Below are 19,602 nucleotides of genomic sequence, written 5' to 3' on the forward strand. Positions count from 1 at the left end.
CTGACTTTAAAATGTGTCGTCTTTTCTACTGATGTCTCGTTTTCGTCGAAAGTCGTCGGACTCTAAATAATAAAAGCCACAGTTGTTATGAGCAGGATTGTGTGGTAGTAAAGTCAAGAAGTGGGAAAAAATAGAAAGAAAATAAACACATCTATTTGATGTGTGACAGAGAGAGAGAGAGAGAGAGAGAAAAGAAAAGCACTCCCCAGGTGGATTGCTTTGTTGGTGTGTAAAATTGAAGTGAACGGCTTTGTGCTGAAATTACTTTTATCCAAATTCGAATGTGCCTCTTCAAAGTCTGATCAAACGACCACAGTCAATACACTGTAAGAACAGGCCAGTGTTCAAAGACAGACGTGTTATTTGGGTCACTATTATTCCATGAAAATTGCATCTGTGTTCATTTCTGGTCTGAGACAGCTGCGCTGTCGAGACGTTGACGTAAGGAACCAAAACCAGTTGGTTGTGTGTTGGAGGAGACGATGAATCACATATTGGGTTTTGTTGGAAATGCTGCGGATGTCACGGCATTTTTCCACTGAACATTATTCATTTTAAATAATGTTAACGTGTTGTGAATGTATCTAAATGCAAAAACCTTGCACATGCCTTTTTGAAGGAGAGGCATGCTGAAATGTAACGAGTCACTATATATAGACTATTTCAGAGGTCACATAGGTACCATGCTGATACTGTGTTAGGACATATTAAAAGTATGTGTATTGTTATATAGATTTATATTTAATGTCAATGAGTGGTGTGGCTACTTTACAAATATCTTTCACTCTCAGCAGAGCTGTACTCTTCGAAGTGCAAATGTACACAGTTTCGGGTACATTACAGTACCATTTCTTGCTGGTCAGTTTTTTTGTACCCCTACTCAACAAAAGTACCCAAAGTGGCCAAAATGCACTATAAAAGGAACTTATAATCAGAAAAAATAAAGTCAGTGTGGTACCCGTTTCTTTAGATGCCAATATTTAATCTTCGTCCTTGTCATTTTACATTGTCCAGTTATATAAAGACAAATATCTGCCACTCGTTTCCTTCCCCACCAGCTCAGCCAGCTGTGTTCAGTGGGAGCAGAAGTGCTGATGACTTGGTTTTTGCTCGACCCCAAAATAGTGTGCAGTGCATCAGTTAAAGAGACTCTCCTGCTTCGGACTAAAAGACAAAAGCTGATCTCATGTTTGCGTGTGATGTTTGATGCTCGAACCAGCAGATAATTCACTTGGACCAGAAACAACTAGCTGGAAATGTGTTCAGTGTTAAAAAAATAATAATTCAACCAAGACTTTATTTATTTAAAATTTGGTCGAAGTTACTAATACATCATTAAGGGAGTTGAAGCAACTAATCGCATAGTGGTTAACTCTGTGGTTGATAAAGGTCCTGCCAAGCTACTTAAATGAAAATAAACACTGAACAAAGACAAGACAAAATACTGAAGTACCAGTAATCTCTTGTCCAAACTCTCACTAGTACCAACTAAAAAAAAAAAAAAAGAAAGAAGATCCTGTACTGCTCACGTAGACAACCTCATAACCAATATTGTGCTTGTGGCAGGCCTCCAAATTCTGCACTATTTACATATTAAAATAATTTTTAATAAGCTATCGCTTGAAGTTAAAAACATGAAATATTGTTTAGCGACTTGTCTGGCATGACAAGTTGAAGCATAACGACAGCAACAGCCTCCATAGTTCAGAAATGAAGAGATGATTCAAGCTGAAAATTTTCTATTGACATTGGTTTCATTAAAAAAATGGAAATGTCCTAGATGATCTATCTCCCGGTTCAAGCCTAATGTGCGAACATGAGATTAATGAGCTTATGCTTTATCCCTCAAGGAGGAAGAGAATATTTATATTTTCCTAGATTATTTCCTCTTTTCTGCGTGGTGGGTGTCACAGTATGTAGCCTCCTTGTGAACTTGTTAAGTCTCTCTGAGCAGCTGCAGTTTCTGGGACTCTATAAAATCAGAATGTTGAGATTTGTTCGTCTTAATTTTATTTTATTATTTTTTTTAAAAACTAGCTTTGTCCAGCCAAGTAAACTCCGTCCTTTAATGAACCCCAACATCAGTATGCCTTCACTGTCTGCTGTCCAGCTGGGAAAATAGAATACTTGATTACTAAACTGTGCCTCTTGAGGGCATTTGAATTTTTAATTCAAGATTTATCTCTATATGCTTCAAGGTCAGTTTGAAGAACTGTGGTGCGGCACAACTGGAGATAGTTTTTACCTCTTTTCCCTCTCCTCTCCTTCCCTTTCTCATTCTCTTGTACTTGATTTCCTTCAGGCCTCACAGTATTTTTCCACACACGGCTCTGAACTCCAACTGCGTGAAATGCAAAGCGCTCTGATGACGGAGTCCTGTGATCAGATCCTTTAGCACACAGACAGTTGATTCAGTCTGGAGAATACGAATAAACAAAAGGCCTTATCTCTCGATCACTGTATAAAGATGTGATAGCTGTGTATGAAAATTACATGTATTAATTGTAAGGTAAGCTTCTTTTTTTTTTTTTAATCTTACTTAAAAAAAAAAAAAACATGGCATGAAAATAATAATTTAAAAAAACAAACTCATTTATATATATATATATATATATATACATACATATATATATACTTCATAGTTTGTGTAGACCAATAAGAAAAACGATATAAAATGAAAATTGTTTGTACACAATGATGGAGTCATTGTTAATAGTAATAGTTGTTGTTGCGGTGGCAACAAAATGACAACGTGGCTACCTTTCTATCATCCTTATAGTCATTTTTTTCACATTAATTCCAATAAGATACAACACTAACTTATTCAAAAAGGGAATGTCTAATTAGTTTGTCTTGTTCTTGCAGCGTGATTCAATATTTTCTATGGAAAACCTAAATCCTTGTAATATCCAAAGGTCCTTTGGGGAGGGCTGGAGTTTATTAAGTTTTTGTTTATTTGACCTTTAACGTTGTTGTTTTTTCTTGTACGTGGTGTTTTTGAGAAATAAGAATGGACTTTGGCTTTTAAAGCAAACACCGATCTGTCAGGGAGGTAAAGAGGCTTTTGGACTGACTGAAGGATGTTTTCCTTTAACGTCACACTGCAGACCGGACAGCACGGCTAGTCTGTGCCGAGGTTTTCCTCCCGGAGCTCCGCTTCGGTTTTGGCTGAGAAGGCGGCGGTCCAGGGGTCTCTTCTTGCCCAGCTGTGCTGGGCGATGTCGATCCTCACTGAGGTGTATACGAATGTGTGATGTTCACCTTGTTTGCACTTATGTACATAACTATGTCAAAGTACTCAAAATTTATTTTGAATACATACAGATAAAAGAGTTGATTAAAAAAAAAAAATCAAATCAATGTACTGTTGATAATGATATGTCTATTGTTTTATTACAGCATAAAAAGATTGCTCTGAGGGATCTGTCCTTTCGTTCGTTTGCTTGAGCCCTGTCCTTTGCCAAGCATGGCGTTGCCTCGCTGTAAAATACCAACAGTTTGCTTTAAAGAAGTTTTTGTTTGTTTGTTTGTTTGTTTTCCCCCCTTTGAGTTACTTTATCAGTTTTAGTTCAAGTGACCCTAAAAGGTGGATCACAGTAATGAGTCAGTCTGCATAATGGAGAAACCTGAAAAGACATCAGAGGTAAAGCTTGTGGCTCTACCTGCAGGTGGAAAAACATTTAAAACATGATATCAGAGGAACATGGACGTCAGAGGTGTTCACAGGCTTTCAATTTTGTCTCTTTTCTTTTGCTCCCTTGCTCTTCTTCATTATCCAAAACGACAGTAGAGGTGACGCCTCCTCAGGATTTGAATCAAACAACTTGGTTTCCCAGTAATACTCTCACACAGTGGCGGCAGCAGCATCCTCACTCTGTACCCTGTTCCTGCCAGTGTTATCTGGTGATGCTCTCAAATTGCTCCTACAGCCAGCGATTTTAGTTGCCATGGCACTTGTCCTAGTGGTGGATTGACTGAGTCATCCGGGTGAATCGGTTCACAGCCCTCTGACTGTTGAGTATTGGCTCCAAAGTGATTGTGCTGCGCAGGGCCGGGTCTCTGAACGACCAAAGCCTCTTTGCTCTGACTCACCGGCGCCCTTCAGCTCTGCTGGGCGCAGAAAATACACGAGGGTTTCCAGTCAACAACAGTAAAATGAGATTGTGAAAGATCAGAAAAATAATGCTTCACCGTGATCGTTATTAGCTATGATTGTGCCTTGTTTGTGCAAAAATGTCTTTTTAAGTTCTACATTTAAATTGGTAAACTCAACACACGCACCCAGCGTGTTTATCGTGTGTCCCTTTACATTAAAGCATTTGCTGGTGAGTGATCAACAATATTTTGTGAATTAGGTACAATTGCAGACAGAAAGAAAGACGAGGAGGGCCAAAGACTGTTCAGGACTAAGCCATATATGAAAAACTCTCACTGACACTCTCGGACGGACTTGAAATGTGACTGCTGTTTCTTCGTCATTTATTGTTTCACTCTGCTTGTGGTGCTTGTATGTGCTGCTGTGCTACATGCCAATTTCTTTGCAGTGTATCGCTATTAAGAGTAAGTTACTGTGCCTATAATGAGTTCTGCGATTTCTGTTTGACCTTAAATAAAACACATCATTGTGATCATTTTGTGTGCTTTGTCCTTGAATATTCTGTTGTACACATTTTGCCCACCTACAGTATGTATGCTTTTTTAATAAAGAAATGATTTTGATGGGTTCTGCCACACACATGAAATACTGCATAATTGACCCTCACTGCTAGAAATCATGTAAATTGTGCACCAAAGGTATTTAAATGGTAATTATATGCATGACGTCCACATTCTTTTTTTTCATGTGAACCTCAACATGTAGTCATGTGGATTGACATACAGGGGTAACGGTGTGGTCGTTCCAAGGTTTTGGACTAAACATTTGATTATTTTGAAATACTGCCCAAAAATGAAAGTGCCACAATGAAGCGGGAGATACAATGACTTCACATTTGGTATTTTAATAAACCTGTTAATTTAATGAACAGAATACTTGATTACACTCTCGACAGATTTCAGGTTAAGTCAAGATTTGAATCATCCTCTTATTTGTCTATTCAGGCCCAACTGCTCTGAATCTGCTGGACACCAAAGCATTTCCATATTAGGTTTGTATGTTCTACCTGTGCATGATGCCAGTTGGCCGAATGTATGAATGTTGTTGATTCTGTTAAAACAGACTGAAATCTACACATACCACCAATATTTCATTTCCAGATCTGTTGATAGCTTTTACAGCTGGAAACAAGTAAATACTTTGAAAGAGAGTGCATGAATGGGAATGGTTTTACCATTTAAAAAGGCATTAGACTCGAAGTACAATTTTCTAAAGCACATAAGAAAATTAGACAATTACACGGGTATAATTTCCTTTTCAACATTGGTCGGAGGCGTGAATGTGAGAGTGTGTGGTTGTTTGTGTGTTTGTCCAGTGATGGACAGGGTATGTAACCTACCTTTGCTCATATTAGCCAGGATTGTCTCCAGCGTCCCATTACAGAACAAAGCAATGCAGAAGATGGATAGATGTACAACAATTTATTTTACAGTTGTATGCACAACAGGACATGTTTCTATCATCCTATAATACCTTCAAATATGGAGCCATTAGTTTAAAAGTGTGAGGTAAAATGTGATGACTTGTTCGATGTGTAAAAAAAAACCGACTAATGTAATATGAAGCATGATATTTCTGCAGATATTCTAATTATGAGTTTTGATAAATACAACATGGTTGTGTCAAAGTCTAACATCTGAGTTAACTCTGGTGCAATATGGTAATACACATTATATTACCATAATCTCTACTAATGGCTCGCAACGATTATCATTAAAATAGACATTTTATAATATTCATTAATATCTATATAATATTACGGTTGCCATGGCAACACGTGCGGAGGCTTTTACTGTGAAATCCGTGCGGCTAGCGGAAGCGCGCTGTTAGCTTCAGTTGAGAGGAAGGAAAAGATTTTCTTTCTGAGACAAACCTGCTCAGAACTCCGCCAAAACACTCCGGAACAGCGCCGGACTGCGGCCCATGGACCCTCGGACCAGAACGCCGAGCCTCCGTCGATAGCACGGCCGACTTGCCAGGCTCCGGGCCGGGCCGGGACCAGAACCAGGCCCGGGGTGAGGAGCAGGAGCAGGCGGGCTGCGGGGTGAAGGAGAGCGGGCATGCTGTCGGCGGCGGCGCGGTAATCAGCCTCGCGGTGTGCGGCGGTCTCCGGCCGGGCTGCGGGCTGAACGGTGGACACGCGGCGGTCGTGGTTGTTCGCGGCGGTTGTAGCGGCTCGGGTTTCGGGTATGGCACTGCGGGGATTCAGTCCGAGTGCGAGCCCTGCGGCTAGCTAACGGCGGAGTTCACGGACGTCAACTTTTACCACGACCCAGCGCGACCGCGTCCGAAAAAAAAAAAAAACCCAGCCGGAATGAGCGGCAGAGCCGGCGGGCTGATGTGATCCAGCAAGGGGGTTACTGTCCATCAACAGCCGCTTAGCTTATTAGCTCTTTTAAAGGCCTGATAAATGTTTCTGCGGCGAGTATAGCAGCGAAGCTACGTCGTTAGCCGCTACGTTAGCCCGCCTGCACCGCCCCGATGAAAGAATACAAAGTTGTCGTGCTGGGCAGCGGCGGCGTCGGCAAGTCCGCGCTCACCGTGCAGTTTGTCACCGGCACCTTTATCGAGAAATACGACCCCACCATCGAGGACTTCTACCGCAAAGAGATCGAGGTGGACTCGTCGCCCTCCGTGCTGGAGATCCTGGACACGGCGGGGACGGAGCAGTTCGCCTCCATGAGGGACCTGTACATCAAGAACGGCCAGGGCTTCATCCTGGTGTACAGCCTGGTCAACCAGCAGTCCTTCCAGGTAGACACACCTGGAGACAATTAATTCATAGCGAGAAATCATATATATACACACACACATCTGGAAATAATATGCACAGACACACCTGTAAAGCAAAGAACCTGCCCCCCTCATCGTAGACCATACTGTTTGTCTGAAAGGTTTCCACATTAACACAGCATGATTACCTTTGACCTTATTTTCCTCCAATGTTAATGAGCTCACTTATAATCTACAACAGCAAGTTTTGACTGTGAAATGTTTGAGTTGGCTTGGGGGGAAAAAGCCTCAAATGAGTCCTTAAAGGTCTTGGTTTTTTTATACTAGAATTCAGCTTCAAAATATATATTATTGTCATAGTTAGCTGTGTATTAAGGAGTTAGACTCGGGATGATGTATTGATTTTTTTATGCAATCTTCAAGAATTAATTGTCCATGTACATTATGTAGTGTTTTTAACTGATTTGTTACTCTTCAGTAGAACTGCTCCCTCACGTTCTCCTCTTCTGTTAATCTCTTAGGATATCAGACCGATGCGAGACCAGATAGTGCGAGTCAAACGCTTTGAGAAGGTGCCGTTGATCCTGGTGGGCAACAAAGTGGACCTGGAGTCTGAGCGTGAGGTCGCCGGATCGGACGGACGAGCTCTGGCTCAAGAGTGGGGCTGTCCCTTTATTGAAACTTCTGCCAAGAGCAAGACCATGGTGGACGAGCTGTTTGCCGAGATCGTCCGGCAGATGAATTACTCCACACTGCCTGAGAAGCAGGAGCAGTGCTGCACAGCTTGTGTGGTGCAGTGAGCAAGAGGTACAGACTCTCTTAAACGATGTTGCTTTGATAGTCGGGCAGCGAAGCACAGTTTGGCGCTCGCTGATTTTACAAAATGTGATAAAATGTCCCTGCAGCGCCGGTGTAAAGACGGGTCGCAAGCTGAGGAGAAATGTGACACTAAGATGAGTGTGTGGGGTTGTAGAGCTGCGTGAGCGAGAGGAGGAGAGACTGGGCTGGAAGTGAGAAAGACGAGTGGGTGGTGCTGCTCCGCACAAACCGTTGGTCTATCTTGTTATCATAAGATCACAGAAAGTATGTGGCATGAGGGACATAACTGTCTGAGCAGCTCAGGGCAAAGAGAGGAAAAATAGACAGAGAGCGGAGGGGAGAGAGAGGAAAAAGTAACATCCTGAGAGCAAAATGACTTTCAACAACAGGAAGTTCCCTGTAGATTGTGGTAGAGATGATTTTAACATGCTGCAGATGTTCACGCATAATTCATTCAGTACTCGTCAACTAGTGAAATAGGAATTGGAAGTGTTGATTTAGCTTCTTTATTCTGGAAAAAGTAAAAAACAAAACAAAAAAAACGCATCCTCCAAAATGTTTTGAAATGCTAATTGACATAAATGACTCAGATTTCAGATATTTCTATTCAATAAAGTCATAAATAGAGGAGGAAGTTGCTGGAGGCCTGTCTGCTCTACTTATGCCAGGTTGTCGTTTCTTGCCCCATCACAGGCGTTTAAATTTTCCCTTCTTGCCAGCTCAGCCAAATGTCTTTTTTTTACCTTTGTAGTGTAGAAAACACACTCGTTTACATGCTAAAGGATGGTGTTTCCTAGGTCTTATGGTTCAGTCCATTAATGTTGACCTGAGTGTTGTTGGGAAGACAGTTGAGTAAGCAGATAACCTCCAAAAAAAAAGGCAATTACTGATGCTTCCTTCAGGGACGTTCGGCGCACAGGTTGTCTGAGAAAAGGCCGCCCCTTGACCCCTCGTCAGGTAGACACAATACGTAGATATCAAGCTGAGAACTTGGCTGAGCCGCCGAAACAGTCCGACGGCTTCAGGTGAACACTGGTGGAGAACCGCAGGTGGAACAACATGTGAGCATGTTGCATTTGTTTACTTTCAAACGGTCTTAACCTTCCAACTCTGCTCTGTTCGCATAAACACTCTGCTGCAGTTTCACTGTTCCACAAGCTTTCTCTCTTCACGTCTGCTGGCCTCTCACTTCACACTGCACTGTGCACACTCTGCATAGTTCTCTTTCCTGTTCTTTCAACTTATGTAGTGTGAAAAAAAACACTTGGGTTTTGTGTTAAAGTCTGATAGAATATAGATTGACTGAAAAGAGTCCCGAGTACCCAGGTGAAAGGAGGCACACTAAAGTGAATGATTTAATCGGTGCGCTGCACACGTCTGCAATCACGTTTCTCATGAAACAAACATCAGAGATATTTGATTCTATTTCTCACATGCACCTGGTGAAACACTTCTAGGTCACGCTGCTTGTGATTGTTCAGTCGACGATGGCGTTGAGTTTGTGTTCAAGCTGATGTATCTGGAGCTGCAGTGGGTGCAGAGGAGACACCTGGGAAGCTGGGGAGGAGCTCACTTATTCAAACATCAAGATTTTCACGATTCAAAATGAGTCATCGGACCTGTGACAGTATTTTACTGGAAGAGGATAAGAAATGTGGGGGTAAAAAATTAAAAATGATATTCATTTGTCAGGAGAGATAAACAAACAGAGCTCCGACACGGAAAACTGGAAAAGTCATTTTTATTTCATGAGCCAATAATCCAGCATTTTGTCATTCTAAACTGACAACTCAGCTCCCCTGCAACCCTTCCTCACTGTTTTTCCGTCTCTGTCCGCAGACCAACGTTTCTTTCGTCTGGATCACCACAAGCGCTCTGATGAACCCGAGGCCGACGCGACTCTGAACCCTGCCGACAGAAACTAACCGCAGCCAGTCGGGTTTCTGCTCGGCGTGGTTTCTCACAGGAAAGACGTCGGCCCTATTTTTGATATCATAACTGTTTGGAAGACGTTTCTGCTGCAACCTCGACGGCCTTCGTGACGACCCGGGAGGAGACGGACTTGTAAGAACGGCCATCTGTGAATTTCTGTCTTCTTTTTATTTTCTTTCCTTGTAGATGGAAGTGTCATGGAAATACTAAGCAGGAGTGTTTTGTGAGGTTGCAGCTTTTTGAAGCTGCTTTAATCACTATTATATACTTTATTATTACTTGTATTATGTCAGTTTGGAATTTGACAAAGTATTTCATATTATCGAAACATTTTGACTTTTAAGCATGCATAGTTCATTTTGCTGTGCAGATGCGAACCTGCTCGCCTTAATTTCAAGCTTCTTCCCCCCCCCCGATTCTGGCACAAACGGCAGCAGGGTAAATTAATAGATTTCCATTTAGCTTCGGGACACGAACGGGGTGTGTTACTTTGTGTGAAATCAATAAAAAGTAGTTATGGAAGGTTGGTAAGACAAAGTTCTGGCGATTTAATCTTTGCGGTTTCTAGCAGCAGCTGTCTGAACACATTCATGCTCAAAAGTGAAAATGTTTGTCATCCTAAATCGACTTGAAGTGACGAGGATGAGCCATTTTACTGTGTTTAGCCTGAACTCTTGTCTCGACAAGACGTGGACGCAGGTCTTCCGTTTTCAGTTTCCTCGAAGAGTCCGAGCTGGAGAGAGATAGTGGAACGACCAAAGGAAGCTCGCTGTGCATATGTGTGTGTGTGCGCGTGTGTGTGTGCGCGTGTGTGACTACATGACGTGTGTCGCTTTAAATTCAAGAGATGCTGAATTCTCCTCATCGATTAACTCCCACTGCAAAAAAAAAAAAACCGTTGGATTTTTAAAAGTTCTGGCACAGGTAATCAGATTTAACTTTGTATTTTTTTTCTTTTTTCTTTTTGTCGTAGTAACCTATTTATTAAAAACTAATGACATTGGGTAGCCCGTTTGAAATTTTTAATTTTATACTAGTTTTTGCTTTTCGTGAGTTTACTTGGTATGTTGTACTTTTTGCTTTTTTAAAGCTGAGAATTTAACAGAGCCTTAAAATTTCTGTTGCACCCTGGTGTCATTTCTTTTTTTTTTTTTTATTATTATTATTATTATTATTATTATTTTATTCCCCTTGAAGATAATTGGCTGTCATCATTTGGTAATAAACATGCTGGACTCTCTGCTTTTGTGATGCGGCACAGTGACTCGTGCACAACCTTCATCTTGAGGATTTCAAGTTTCACAGTCGGATAACAAATAGTTGTACTTGCACCATATTTGTGCCATATTTAGCATTTGGTTTTGTGTAGCTTGAGAACCATTTTTGTAATGGTTGTTTTAACCCATTAAAACCTGGAGCAACTTTTATGTAATTTTCCTTCAGGCTGTGACTTGATACATGACTTGATCTACAGAGACGCACACGGGGAAATGAGAATTGATGCATTCAGCTCTAAAGGGACAAACAAACTGAAGTTTGTAACTGGTTTTCACCGGTTCAACAGAGGCGGGACAAGTTTATAATGAGGGCACCGTTAGGGCACGGGGTATTTCTGTGTGCTTTACAAGAATTCAGACGTGTTTAAAAGAAATACACAAAGTTTCATTTGAGACGATGGAAAAACAAAAGCACATATAGAGGAAAAGTAACTAGATATGACGGTGAGTTATGTACGTACTTCAGGAGTGAACTGTGGGGTTTTTAAATGATCTGGCAGGTTGAGTGGACCTGAGATACTCTGTTTATTCCACAGGTGGTGAGAAGAGAAACTAAAAGCTTGCTTGGGTTTGATCCAGTGAACAGTAAACCGGTTCTGAGTGCTTCTCCACGTACCTATAAATCGGACGTTTTAAAGCCAGAGGCCGAGGCACTTGACTCAGTCGGTCCCGTTCGATGTCCACTCGGCATGTGGACTATTTTAAAGGAGGGTTGTTCTCCCAATGTTAAGGCTTGTTAGACAACCTGCTCTGCCACCTGAGCCACAGCCACCCCACAAACACTGCAAACAGACAAATGGATATATAATGACGTTTGTCTCAATGTTCTCTTGAAACATAAACACGTATTTTGAATTAAAGGTTGAAGTTGACACTTTATGCCTCAGTGCTGATGACTGATGTGGGTTAAAAACTTCTTTTTTTTTATTGTCTGTGTTTGTCACCTCCCCAGTAACCCTTTTACTCCCGTTACCACGCACAGAAATGATTTTACACGGCTATAACTCCCTGGATCAGGGGCATCAAACTGGATTCAAAGGTCATATACAGGCTAATTCATTTCTTGGTTTGGCCAGATAAAAGAATAATATCTAGGATTACTGCCAGATCTAAGTATTTCACTTTGTTTAAGAGCAAAGAAATAAATACAGCTTGAAAACTTGTGCATTTTTTATTGAATAAACATCAAATTTAATGTTAAAAAATGAACGTGAAGGCCTTTGCTACCATTGAAAATCAAGTTGACCTGTAAGTTCTCACTACCAGTGTGCTTTTATTAGTTCTCTCCCCACAGTGTGGATCTGATGCTGATTTGATGCACACTACCCTTTTGACTGCCTGCTTTTCTTTATTTCAGGCATGCTGAAGTTCACAACATAATGTCATGACTCCGTTCACATGTTACTGGAGCTGCATGTTTTCTGCAGGTAGTAATCTTACGGCAGCAACAAACCTCAGGCAGTAACACTGTTTCCCAGCTGTCTTTTAAAAAGCAGATCTTCAGTCCTCTGGGAGCCCGACATGGTTCAGACGTCCCTCAACTCAAACAGACCTCTTTCAAATGACTGTGTGTGTAATAATAAGCATTGAAGAAGATAAATAAGGCGTTATTTCGTTTTGATAAATTGTGTTTTAGCCTGAAGTGGGAGCAAACATCACAAAAGAAAGTAAAAAACCTTGGTCGATGAGTCGTCCAAACATCTGGACCCATTTAAAATCTAGGTCCTGGTGATTAAAGTCACACTTCTAGAGAGTTTATCTAATCTACTTTGTTAAAAAAATTTAAGTGGATCCATATGTTGAGTCAAAAGTGTTTTTCGGCACAAGAGCCGATGGCTTCTGCAAAGTTTCTGATTAGAGAGAAAACAGTCGGGACTTTTCATTGTCTAAAAATACCAGTTGGCAAAGACAGGCCACACTTTCCACTTCCTCATTGCAGTGGTTTTGTGTACGAACTGAACAGCTGAGTCTGATGGTGGTGCTGCAGCTTCCTCCTCCTCCTCCTCCTCCTCCTCTCTGTATGGTCATCAGGTGGAGCTGTCGGCTGCTCCGTTGAGTCTCTGTGTCCTTCAGTGAGCCGGAAGCAGCTGCCGCTGTATTTGGGCACCGATGCCTCTGAACCAGCAGGGTCACCGCGACTCCTCCGCCCTCCTGTTGGGGAAACAGTCTCTCTTTCAATGTGTCTTATTGGTTCCTGCCGGGTTTCTCTCGGTCCGCTCCCAGAAGTCACAGCGTCGCACAGGAGGAGCGATTCTGTGTCTTTCTGAATGAAGCCGAAGGCCCCCTGACTGACATTTGGCTGATGGCTGTGATTTGCTCTTACTGGATGTCTGATATTTGATGGTTACATCCGGAGGGACCTTTCACACGCTCACATTCACACTGAATAGGAAACCAGAGTCAAAGCAGAAAAGGCACGCACAGGGAGAACATGCAAACTCAACAGTGAAAGGGCCTGAAACTTTAAATACATTCTCACTATGTGATGAGAATGCTACCCAATATACCACCGTGCAGTTTGTCATAGATGGTTTTGCTTAACCTTGTTTCCAACATCAAACAGGAGATGAATTGAATTATAGGTTGTTTTGATGAAACTACAGTGAAGACGTCTGAATCAGATGTATTTTACCGTAGTGTGAGGAAACCTGGAGGTTCTCTGACCTTCTCACTGCGTTCATGTGAGCCGCTGCAGCTCATCAACTTATGAGGTGAAAATTTATTACCTTCGGTGACAACGGGCCCTCGCAGCCCAGCTGTCGGTGTCAAGTACAAACATGCGCCCTGATTCCTCTGCAGCGCTCTGTCAGCATGTTTCCAGACACCTGCATCCTCCCCGAGGTACTCAGGAAGTTGTTTCTTAAGTCGCTGTTCTTTTTATTTGATGCTGTGTGCTGCAGGAGTGCTGGCTTGGCACAAAGTGAAAGGACAGCAGCTCTTTCAAAGAGATGAGGTGAGTGTTCACTGTCACGCTTAGGTTCATACGGAGGGCAGCCACTCACACGTCTTGTCTGGTTCCCAACAGATGGATCTGGTGTCTCAGGCATTGGAATTTATTGCTGTGGACAAGATGTGATTCTCATGAGACTCTGCATGATACAGCTTATTGGAGAACAGTTCATGCTCTTCTAGCACAGCCTGAACTTGGAGTCAACGTGAGACACCACATGTTGTTGACGTTGAAATTTGACAGTTTCAGCATGAATTAGTCATAAATCGTGACCTGATCTGCATTGGGTGACCTCATATCATACCAACAGTAAGATCTTAGTTAACATTGACGGTGCAACTGAATTCAGGACGCTCAGTCGGTCACTCAGAAAACAGCGAAGCACTCTTGGAAGTCTAACCAGTGTAACCAGATTTGAGTCAGGTGTATAGTTACTTTGTAGTTACTCAAATTTTGAGTTTCCTGTTCCCAATAAATATCTGTTGATACCTCCAGAAAACCAACCTCGAAAGTCATCTGATTGAGATTTTTTATTTGAATCATACTACATGGGGCTATAATGTCATCTGAATGGCATTAGTGATTAAAGCCACAGTTTAACAGATATATAGATAAAAACAAATATAGATTGCCATTATAAGTATATGTGAATGTTAAAGTCTAACAAAATGTTTCTGATAAACTCCTTCAACCAAATCAAAACACAAGAATATATTGGTGTAGGAAATAGTATTCTGAAATATAAATACACATCTTAACACATGACACTGTTTGAAAAGTGGCAACGTTTTTCTAAATTTTTAATATTCTTGACTTGCTTCCCTGCATTCATGAATATGATGCATGAGATTTCACTTAAGCAACTTCAGATATGATGTTGTGATTAAATTACAGTCTCTGTTATTATTATAACTGGGTTGTTACTTATTCATGGCAAAGAGTATTGCCGGAGACACTCTAATTAAACACCTGTACTTACCTGAGGTTATAGCCATCACTTAGACCAGAATTGTATGGACTGTGGTGCACATGTGGCCCTTTTGCTGTCTTTCACTGGCTTTCAAATGGAAATCAGATGATGCACAGGTAACAATATCCGATTTGCTTAGTTCATGCTTGTAGGACTACTTTCTTCTCATCTTCATTGTGTTAAAATGTCACAATTTTATCAATATGGAGAGAAATACAAAAAATGACTGATACGTAGTGGGAAAAGTACCCTTCTATTAAGGGGTATAATCATATTCAACAGAACTGAATAGATCTTGGCCTGGCAAAGTCACTTTTCACGTGCCCAGCGTGTTTATTAGTGTAAGAAACCTCCGCGCCTCCAGGGGGCGATAACAAATCTCTTCCCGCCGTGACTGTGACGTGATGACGTCAGAGACGGAAGCAGCAATCCTGGGACGATGAAGAGGAGGAAGAAGGAGTGAGACGTGTAAACATACTCGAAAGTAAAACTTCACGAGAGAAGGCTGGCACCGGGGAGACATGAAGACGGTGTTCCTGACTGTCGGTACCACGAGCTTTGATGAGCTCATTGAAACCATCACGCGCTCTGATGTCGTTCAAGTGAGTTGAATGGGAAAGATTACTATCACTTAACAAGAACAACAAACCCCATTCCCCTCCCAAAAAAACATTAAAACATGATTAAATTATGTGCGACAGCAGATTATAGTACATATAACAGATGTTTATTGTGAGATAATTCACTCTTTCTGTGCACAAGGGCGAGGATAAATGTTGGATATTTGACCTGTCGGCCAAAACTGCAACTGCCTGCAGCCAGGGACACTTTCAGAGACCATTGTCTGTGCACATAGTCCATTGTCCTATGTATTAATGTCACTGAAAGCCGTGTTGTGTGAAAAGAAAGCAATATGTACGAAGCAAAAACACTACCAGATTCAGTGGCTCATTTAAAAAGGGATAAAGCTTGATACAGTGGTTTTCAGTCAGATGAATCAAAATTAAGATTGTCGTGGGAAACCACTGATGCAGGGGTTGTTTCATTACACAGAACAAAACTGTTAATCTCTGATGGTATGGTATATACGTTGGCTCCTAATAAGCAGCTTATACACCTGTAAAATCCCTCTGTCCCTCCATGCATGTTACATACCGCATCATCCTAGTGTCCTGTGGCGAGGGAGCCGATCCTCGTTGATTTTTGCAAACGCAGAGTAAACCTGGGACTGGTTGACAATGAGAACCGAGAGGGACGGAATCCGAGTACCTGGAGAAAACTCAGGGATGACATGCAAACTCCACACAGAAAGACCCCTGAACTAACCACTACAAATGTGAAAGGTTCAGGAACAAAACTTGCTCGTATCCACACTATCTTTCCCATCGCCAAAGCAAGATCTTTCATATTTCCAGCAAGACATGCTAAACCTCACCATGCATCCATCACAATAGCGCAGCTTCACAGAAGAAATGTCTGTACACTGAACTGGCCTGCCTGCAGTGCAGAGATTTCACTAATAGAAACCTAAATCTCTACCGAGCAGCTCGAGTCCTACTCCATAAAAAAAAAAAAAAAAAAAAAGAACTTTGTCTGTCAAAACTCCAAAACCTGGTTCCATCACCTCCTGGATGTTTACAAGCTACATGCAGCTGAATTTCCAGCTCCAGTCCGATGTACAATGAGGTAATATGTTTAATGAAATGGTGAAATATCTAACTTTCAACCTAATGACATGTTTCTATTGTGTACGAGAAAAGTAATTGGGGAGTCGCTATGAGCAACTTTGAAAATGTGAATATTTTCACAGTTGAACATGTCTTTGAGCTTGGTGCTGGTAACATGGAGCTACTTCTATTCATTTTTATTCCATCAGTAAAATTGATTTGGTGTCAGTTTGTGTCGGGAGTTGAAGGGATTTATTTTTTATTTTTTTCTCTCTTCCTGTAACCAGGCTCTAAAGGCTCGGGGCTATGAGCGTTTGGTTCTTCAGGTTGGAAGAGGAAATGTCCTTCCAGCTGCAGACAGCTGTCCTCACATCGAACTGGAAGCCTTTCGATTCAAAGACTCTATAGCAGAGGACGTCAGACAGGCGGACCTCGTCATCAGCCACGCAGGTCAGGAAAATACCTAATGTGCTCGGAATTGAGGAAACATCGGAAGCCCGCATATTATGGATCAGTTTCATTTATTATTTTCTAAATACAAAGTTTTGTCTCCCGTACCGATGTTTTAAACAGAGCGTAGCGTAATCAGATATGTTTGTTTGAAGTGTTGTCTTCTGTGTACGCAACCTGAAGAGAAGACAATGTCTTTGCAGAATTGAAGCATAAAGCAAATAAAGGTATGTCAGCAGTGTGCAAACAGAAAACTGATGATTAATGCAGCAGGCAGACACAACATGAGGGCATCAAGGACACACACACACACACACACACACACACACACACACACACACACACACACACACTGTGGTACAATGTCAAGGCAGAGTGAAAATCACAATTTTCTAAACTGAAGCAGGTTTTTATTATGTTGATTGGCAGTCTAAACACACCAAATATTTTATCAACAACAGGGAATTAATATATTTTAGCTCCTTCAGTCATCCAAATTATTAAACTTTGAGACTCTGCTCTTTGTCTCAGGTGGCGTCGGGACACATTTTATATGTTTGTCTCTCCAGCAGTTATTTTACAGCAAATCAAGACATTGCAGCCACTGACATGAATGATGACTGTATCTTACGTACTTGAGCCCGGTGTGATGCCATCTGTTTAATATTCAGTGTAGCCAGTGTTGGGGGGGCGGGATGAAATGGATCTGAGTCCGCCTGATTCCAATCAAGCTAAGTGACGAGGCCGTAGATGCATTTATTTTTGTCTTTTGTCACATGTAGTTCTTGTGTTCTACTACATACAATTCGCACTTTGTGATCATTGGTATGCATTATAAATCAAATACAACAAAAATGACAAATACATAAGATTTTGAAAATGTAAAGGATAAAAAAGCAACAAACATTTCAGTTCATCTATAATTTTAACTGAAAGAATACAGCACATAAGTCACATCTTTGAATCTTTAACCAGATGGCAGCGTTCAGCCAGTGAATTTGCTGAAAGTGCTTCACAGTGTCTGCTGTATGTGTGCACTGTATATATGTATAGACGCACATAAAGTCAAGTACACGGAGCTTTCAAATCATCCTTCAATCCATCTTTTCAACCACTTTATCCACTACCGGGGCTGTAGGGTGCTGAAACTTGATTGGAGCAGTGTTAGAATGAGTCCAGTGTTGTGTGCAGTTATGTGTCAGCGTGTTGTTGTTTTTTTTGGTATTCCTCCTCAGGGGCAGGAAGCTGTTTGGAGGCTCTCGGCGCAGGAAAACCTCTGCTGGTTGTCGTCAATGACAGACTGATGGACAACCACCAGCTGGAGCTGGCCCAACAGCTGCACGCGGACTCCCACTTGTTGTATTGCACATGCAGGTATGCGCTCCGCGCAGACTCGTCATACATGTGAGGGGAGCCACAGTAACCAGCTGCTTTTTTCCCTTTTTGGTGATTGTTTCAGCACTCTGACAGAAACACTGAGGACCATGGACCTCGCCGCTCTGCAGCCTTTCCGACCCCCACAAACAAAGAACTTTGCGAACTTCCTTGACAAAGCGCTCGGTCTCCGGTGAAACTTTAACTTAACACTATAAACCGTGATAATTGTCGGAAATCTAATTGTATGTAACACATCAGACACTGCTGGGCATTTTATTTTTTTTGTATCCAATCATAATATATTTTAATTTGAAATCCTCTCTGTGTGATGAGCATTATTAAATGCTACATGTGGACTTTTTGAAATAAAAAGAAACCTCATTAATCCACATGCTTCATGACATGGCAACACATTTCTACTGTTCACTTATTTTGATCCAAGCAGCTGATTGGTAAATTCAAGTGGCGTGTTGAAGCCGAGCTTAATGCCAACTGCTGATTTCAGAAACAACAACTTATTTTAAAAAGATGTGATGATAAAGCGCAGCCATCACCAAGAACAGCTTCTAGATAGTTCTCCTTTGTTTTCAGCCATAGCTCAAGACTTCACACAAACCTTGGTTTGTTTGTCGTGTGTCGTTCGTTTGCTTTTTTGGTGTGTGCGAGTCTGGATCTACTGTATGTTTGATCTACTTATAGTTCTCTGTGTATTCTGCCTGAGCCTTACAGCGTTCTACGAACAGTCTAAAGAGAAACACTAGGATTTCAGATTGCAGTTTTGTTTCTTCAGAAATTGTGTGAAGAGCTGCTTGGTTTTTAATATTTTTTGGTATTCAAGTTGTGAAACAGTGTGTGTCTGTGGCCCCTGAGCTAAAATTAGGTTGAGTCTGCAGCGCAGAAGGAATTTGCTGAGAGAAGTGAGTTGTACCACTTCTTACCACAAGGGTGAAGTGATGTTTAGATTTTAAGGGCCATTATCATTTGTCCTTCAATGATAAGATCAGCACTTCATGTTTTTCGCTTCAAGCTTCTCCCTAATAGAACTGCTTTAGTGTGGCGTCCACTCAAACTAAAACTTTAACTCAGATTTAATCTTTTGCACTTCTGCAGATTCAACAGTCAAAGGACGTTTTTTTTTTTTTTAATTTAAATATTGTTTCAATTGGCTAATCATTTTAAATTCACTTGAGTAATGTCCTTTGCAAAACTGAAATTGGTAAACTCACCCAACCTGTATAGAAAAAAAAAAAAGAAAATGTGTCATTGGTCAG

General features: G+C 41.5%; 2 protein-coding genes across 3 annotated transcripts; both read left to right on the forward strand.

Annotated features, from left to right (window-relative positions):
• The first annotated feature begins 5,947 nt into the window (after nucleotides 1-5,947).
• On the forward strand, nucleotides 5,948-11,795 carry rap2c (RAP2C, member of RAS oncogene family). Of its 2 annotated transcripts, XR_013935424.1 has the most exons (4): nucleotides 5,971-6,910; nucleotides 7,411-7,696; nucleotides 9,548-9,772; nucleotides 11,454-11,795. XR_013935424.1 is itself a non-coding variant. In XM_080465746.1 (3 exons), exons 1-2 carry the CDS (start codon nucleotides 6,638-6,640, stop codon nucleotides 7,687-7,689), a joined length of 552 nt encoding a protein of 183 aa, XP_080321872.1. In that variant the 5' UTR covers nucleotides 5,948-6,637; the 3' UTR covers nucleotides 7,690-7,696; nucleotides 9,548-10,880. The 2 variants fall into 2 exon arrangements, 1 of the variants encoding a protein (XP_080321872.1); XM_080465746.1 differs by lacking the exon at nucleotides 11,454-11,795 and having other exon boundaries at nucleotides 5,948-6,910; nucleotides 9,548-10,880.
• A 3,434-nt stretch (nucleotides 11,796-15,229) lies between these two features.
• LOC308110726 (UDP-N-acetylglucosamine transferase subunit ALG13) lies at nucleotides 15,230-18,718 on the forward strand. Its single transcript, XM_080465226.1, has 4 exons — nucleotides 15,230-15,439; nucleotides 16,792-16,954; nucleotides 18,190-18,328; nucleotides 18,414-18,718. The coding sequence occupies exons 1-4, from the start codon at nucleotides 15,359-15,361 to the stop codon at nucleotides 18,523-18,525; spliced, it is 495 nt and encodes a 164-aa protein (XP_080321352.1). The 5' UTR covers nucleotides 15,230-15,358; the 3' UTR covers nucleotides 18,526-18,718.
• Nucleotides 18,719-19,602: the final 884 nt, after the last annotated feature.

Source organism: Lipophrys pholis, assembly GCF_963383615.2.
Source record: "Lipophrys pholis genome assembly, chromosome: 6".
Lineage (NCBI taxonomy): Eukaryota > Metazoa > Chordata > Actinopteri > Blenniiformes > Blenniidae > Lipophrys > Lipophrys pholis.